Genomic DNA, 5868 nt, shown 5'->3' with positions numbered 1-5868 from the left:
CCCCCCCCCCCCCTGCTCCGTGATACTTCTGAGCTCATACCTCTCGCGACTCCAGCGTGCGACCAAAGCGGATTTTAATAACGCGCGAAGTATGTACGTGCGACGCGTCCTACCGACGCAAAGTAAACCATCCTTCGTGTTACTTGTGTACAATGAAGTAGCTCTTTCTTTCTCTTTCTCTCTCTCTCTTTCTTCTAGTATCCTATTTCGAGCTTCTGGAAGCGATAACCTCCATCAACGCATAAATCGTCAAACGCGCAGTTTCCAGCTGTAAAAATATTATGTAAAACGACACTACGACTTCCTTACTATACATAATAGCGGAAACCTGTTCTCGAAGCCGTCTCAAGGAGGTCTCAATTAGTCGTCAATCCGAGGACGGAGCAGCCGATTTGCAAATGCGAAAGTCCTATCAGGATCGGATCTATTACTTCGCGGCTAATATCCTTTCGCGTCGTCGTCATTCGAATTTGCTCGACGATCTCTTTGCCGTCTATCGTTCCCTCGCGCTCGCAAGCGCGTCGATTTCATTTCGAAAGCCGATTGAGAGTCGGCCTGCACCTTTGTCTTTCGTTGACTTTGCGTTGAAGATAGCGGCTCTTCAGACTATAATTAACCGTCGGACGATGCGGCATCAGCACGTATTCCGCGCTTAGTCGAGATAATCGACGCCCGTATCAATGCCTTAGCCTTGAAAATGTATCGCCGAGACTGATGGAAAGTCACTGTTTTCAGGATAAACAACAAACGACGCAAAACGTTCGCAGGCGTGACGATTTATTTTTGTCACTTGAACGGCGACTGCCTGTGTCCGAATTATCGACGATACCGTTATGTAAGAACGCACCAGGTAGGTGTTTAAGGACTGTTTATCAAAATATTATATGCCACCCGTTAATTAGCATCGCTTGGTATTGGTAGCGCGGCGTTCACGCTTAAATTATCTGTTCGCTGATAAAAGCACGCGCGCACACACATACATACGCCAACGTATCGACGCTCTGCACTTTTCCGCAAACTACGACTTCGAAAGGCGATAGCGCAATTATACCGAAAGGAAAAATCTTACATTCAAGTAAATATTTGCTGCGGAGCATTGGAGCAATTATTTTACTTGGATTGAGTAAATATTACTTGAACGCAGCACGCTGAAAAAAAGAAGTGCTACACCTTCAAGTAACATTTAGTCAATCCAAATAAAATGCAGAAAAAAATAGTCCTAAATTAATGATACTTTAAGTAGATATTTTCATACGTGAATATCTTGAATCTAGTGCAAATAATACTTGCATTCAATACAAATTCAATCGGATCGAGACGAAAAATCTTCTAAAAAGGTTATCATATTCTCGCTTACATATGAGAATATTTATTCTTGATTTAAGACTAATCTTTGTCTGCGTAAAATACTCCTTAGCAAATATTTATTTGAATATAGCATTTTTTTCCTTTCTGTGTGGATTTTCTGCATTTAATCGTGCTGCTGTCGTTGTTGAATTACACGTTCGCGATATTTCAAGTCGCGAACGTCGACTTGGTGCGTTCCGCATACATTCTCGCCGGTAATTATCGGAACAATTACCGAGAGAAAAAAATTAGTAACGGGAGAGATGTTATCATCTAATTTAGAGGTGTCATCGATGTCTAGGACGTCTGTTACGCTCCGATAGTCTCGTTTTGCCGCGATATTCTACGACGCAGAAACGAGCCGATATCGACTTTCCCCTCTCTTCTCTTTCCCCTCTCTCTCTCTCTCTTTCTCGCTCGCTCGCTTGACATCGCGCGTGTTGATATTCTCATATCCCGCATTTGTCCGTGTGCGAACGGTGAATGTAGCGGCAAAATATTTCTCAAGACATTTACGTCTCCTTCGACGTGTGTTTCTTGTCGCGCCTCCGCAAGGTGGATTACAAATCGCGCTTAATTTACGAACAATCGTAGTGTAATCGACGAGAGTCGGCTTCCCGCCGCTGAAATCGAAGACCTTCCGTTCTCCAAATAACACACACACACACAACCAACTCGCTCATTTTCCTCTCCGTCTGTTTGTCCATCCTCCCGATATTAAAAACGGAACATATAGCGTATGTGAGACTTCGCTTTGCTCGAAAATAACTTTCTGACTTTTGAAATAAAAAAATGATGACGCCACTTCGGGTAAAAGCCTCGTCATTTTGCCTCGAGACCCAAAGCCGTCGCGACGTCGTCCGTACTTGTTCGACTCGGCGATACACAACGACACGCGACCATACCGGTGCCGAAGATACGCAGCAGAAGGCAACGTACCTGGCCGGCCGGGTGTAGCGCTTACGTGTTGGAATTTTCTAGGTCGCGTATGTTCTCCATCGTATAGACCGGCCACGTGAGCGGAGAGCATTGGATGCGACGGAGGCGCGTTCGGAAATCTCGTTACCGCAGCGTGGGAAATCTATACGAGCTGGCACGTGCTCGAAGCTTCAGCCTCGCGCCTATCGATAATCGACTTTTTGCTCGGACGTAAATAGAAAAACGGAAGTAACGGGGGACAGAAGGGTCGCGAACGTATGAAAAAGAAACGAAATGATCGTCGTAAAACGGCGTGACGTCATCATTGGAGGTAGCGAAGACTCCGTTAATACCGTTCCTCCCGTTTCTTTGGCACGGTGACATCGAAAATGACCAATCGGAAGAATTATTCATTTATTTATGCATCGTCGTTTGATAACTTGATGAATCCACAGCGATCCTCCGTAACACGGGGGTCAATGATGCGTGAATATTTAAAAAGGAACCGCCTAATTAGAAATTTTTCATGTCACCACGCCTAAGAAATGGGACAGCATCGATGGAGTCTTTCGTACCTCGTTCGGACTATCCTCAGGCGGATATCGAATACCTGGTTATTGCCGGCGATCTCGCGTGTTCAGAATGAAGACCACCCAGGTATAGCTTCGTGTCGACGGTACGGCTTGGAACAGAGCGACCGACGAAGCGAGCAACGGCAAAATGCAGCTGAGCACACACATTTGCAGGCACGCTGACGGTGCACCGGCGGCGTGTCAACAAGAATGGCAACGGGAGACAGCGGGTGTATTGTTACATCCTGCCGCGCAGTTTCGGCCGCTTAATTACATTCGATTTTTTCATTCCGCGATCTCGAACTCGGCGGAATTTCCGTGAATGCGATGGACGCTCGGAGGATGCGCCGAGTAGACGACGGGCTTCGTTAATCTCTCTCATTGCGACATTCCTTATTTGTCCGACTTCTCTTGCGCGTAAAATATAAGTGCGAGATCCGAGCGGAGAAATTGCACGATCCGGCGTAAGAAGATCGTAGGAACGCGATACGTTATCGGAGCGCCGCTATTGGCCGCTATGCGCTATGCATCTTTCGATGAATTTCTCGCTCGTTGCGCAATTGCGCGAGCTTACGTAAGAGGCGGTCTCTTTGGTCCTCGCGTTGAATCTCGAACGTTCCCGCTCGTACGAAAAATCATTCAAGCCCGTGCACGAGCGTACAAACATGCACGCAGAGGGGCGCGGGGGAAACGTCCGCCATGGTCGGTGACGACGACCGCCAGCTAGAACCGGCACTGCTCATCGCGCGCAAACGCACTGCCGGTTTCCGCGGCGTATATAAACGTGGGGCGACGAGCGCGGAGCATTCAGTATCGAACCGATCCTTCGGTCGAACTGCTAGCAGCCGAATCCACTGCGATCCCGTCTCTCGCTTTTGCGTCGCACGTCAGCGACTTGTTTTCTCCGAGCGCACCCGACAACCAAACTTCGAGAGCTATGTCCGAGGCGCATGTCGACGAGTACGAGCACTTCAACTACGATTACGACAAGCACATCTTCACCGGGCACGGTGGTAAGCAGAGGAGCAAGCGCGAGGCCGTCACCCACACCAACCACTTCGACCCGAGCGGCCATTCCAGAAAGATACTCACCAAGCTGAGGAACTCGGAGCATAACAAACGGCAGACCGGCGGCAAGTCGAAGGCGTAGTCTGCGTGTGGGTAAGATCTCGCGTCGCACTCGCTACGTATCTTGTCGATAATCTTCTCTCGGATGCCGAAACCCTGCTCAACGGATGGAGTAGCACTTAACGGGGCGATCGGGAAGAAGAGAGCGAAGATTCCTTCACCGTGATTGGTTGATTAATGGCTGCCTCGATTTGTAGGACTTCGGGCCTCTCGGAGAAATTCGCGGAGTGACTTCGTTCGCGTATGACGTGTTCTTGGCCGCGTCGTTCCGCGCTAATAAGCGAATCTTTGAACGTCGTCGGATTATCGTCGATCAATCTCCGATTAATTTTGATAATCAGCCTCGGCCGCTTCAAGAGTTATTCTCTCTGCGCTACTCGAGTGCCTTCGAATTGGCGGCTTAAATTGTTGAAAAGTGTAGTACATCGAAGTAACGCAACCTTGGTCGCATTCGATCGCGCGCACTCGCTTCGTCTTTTCCTACGCTTTTCTTTGTATCCTCCCGGGCCTTTTTTTCACACGCGTAGAATTCCGCCGATACGCGGCATCGTCGGCGCTTGTTTTCTTTTTCTTTCGACCGCGAATTATCCGGAGCGCCGATTACCGCGAACGCGTAGTATTCGAGTCCCCAGGAGCCGCGTACTACGCAGGTCATTTTTTTTATCTCAAGCGTGATTCATGCACGCATACACACACACACATATGTATACGTATCTGTTTTCTTTTTCTTTGACTCTCTTGTTTGCGACACGCACAGGATATACTCGTTTTTTTTTTTTTTACGACATCTCGTGATTGATTTTGAAAATATTCTGCAAACGCGACTTGCAACTCGACGCTCATCTGCGATTTTCGTTACGTGTTATACGATGCAACAGATATTATTTTATTTTCAGATAGAAGCACGTTCCTATTTTCGCGGCAGGCGTTGTCAGTTGGATCTCATCTCGCAGGACTCATCCTCCGCGCTAGGACGACCGGAAAAAGAAAACAAAGAAATATATACATACATATATATATACACCACGATCTTAATCTTCTGAAAAAAAAATGCATTTAGTCGTAGGTTCGCACGCAATGTAAGATCGGCACGGTAGTTCGTGCCTTTCATCATTCTTTCATTTATTATGTCCGAAGCACGAATCATGCTATTTATAAGAGTACAAAATAACATACATCGTATTTGGACTACTGCTTACTTCGTCTAAATCTGGAGTTTGCATGACACTTTCTTTTTTCTTATCTTAATAGGATAGTAAGGTTGTGTGTTGATTTCCGCAGTGTGATTAATTAAATGCGTAAAAAGCGCCGACTGCATTAATAAGCTATGATTAATTATTGAGTATTTCCTCTTCTATCTCTCTAGCATTTTGCATAGCTAGGGAGATCTATATGATGTAGTAAATGGCAGTCAAATGACTGTTAGGTGACCTGAGCGATTAAACAATACTCTTTACTTGTGCGTTGAGAAACGTTTAAGAGCAATTTCGTTGTCATTCGTTTCCGTAACGAGTAGCAATTGTGTCACGGCATACGGAAAGGAAACGCGCATGACGCATAAAGAGAATTAAGAGTTGACCCGCTTAAGTCAACTATCGGAAGAGAAACGTGACACGTTGTATTGGGCACCGTACAATCGACGATTACGTTTAATAATTCCAAGATATCTCTCGAGAAACGTAATAGATAATTTGTCATTGGGATAGAGAGAGAGAGAGAGAGTTGTAAGACAAAACTTCTAAATTCTCGCGCACGGAAATCGCCTAATATATCGCACATTGATGTTGACATCGGCAAATTTACTGTAATGAAAACTAACGGAGAAATAAATACTGCTAGTTAAGGACAACGCACTTTCGTTCATTCTCCACAGAAGTATATAAATATTTCGCAAATATATTTG

The 5868-nt window shown here is 46.2% G+C and overlaps 2 protein-coding genes across 3 annotated transcripts in view; one reads left to right on the top strand and one right to left on the bottom strand.

The window, feature by feature from the left end:
- The window catches only part of LOC106745938 (phytanoyl-CoA dioxygenase, peroxisomal-like), a 48862-nt gene extending 45674 nt beyond the window's left edge, over positions 1 to 3188 (bottom strand). The window contains exon 1 of the mRNA XM_014621981.1: positions 2876 to 3188. The gene's annotated coding sequence lies outside the window, so the exon portion shown is untranslated. The remainder of the gene's footprint in view (positions 1 to 2875) is intronic.
- Positions 3189 to 3635: 447 nt separating this feature from the next.
- On the top strand, positions 3636 to 5814 carry LOC106745939 (nuclear protein 1). Of its 2 annotated transcripts, none has more exons than XM_014621983.1 (2): positions 3636 to 3998; positions 4866 to 5814. In XM_014621983.1, exon 1 carries the CDS (start codon positions 3775 to 3777, stop codon positions 3985 to 3987), a length of 213 nt encoding a protein of 70 aa, XP_014477469.1. In that variant the 5' UTR covers positions 3636 to 3774; the 3' UTR covers positions 3988 to 3998; positions 4866 to 5814. The 2 variants fall into 2 exon arrangements, with proteins under 2 accessions (XP_014477469.1, XP_014477468.1); XM_014621982.1 differs by having other exon boundaries at positions 4862 to 5814.
- The last annotated feature ends 54 nt before the right edge of the window (positions 5815 to 5868 follow it).

This window comes from Dinoponera quadriceps, unplaced genomic scaffold (assembly GCF_001313825.1).
Source record: "Dinoponera quadriceps isolate SergipeBrazil2010 unplaced genomic scaffold, ASM131382v1 scaffold1872, whole genome shotgun sequence".
In the NCBI taxonomy this organism is placed as follows: Eukaryota; Metazoa; Arthropoda; class Insecta; order Hymenoptera; family Formicidae; genus Dinoponera; species Dinoponera quadriceps.
This window is presented reverse-complemented; position numbering and strand designations above follow the sequence as displayed.

What these genes read in the sequence shown, in the direction of transcription:
- LOC106745939 (XM_014621983.1), top strand. Translation starts at nt 3,775, where the DNA reads ATGTCCGAGGCGCATGTCGACGAGTACGAGCACTTCAACTACGATTAC.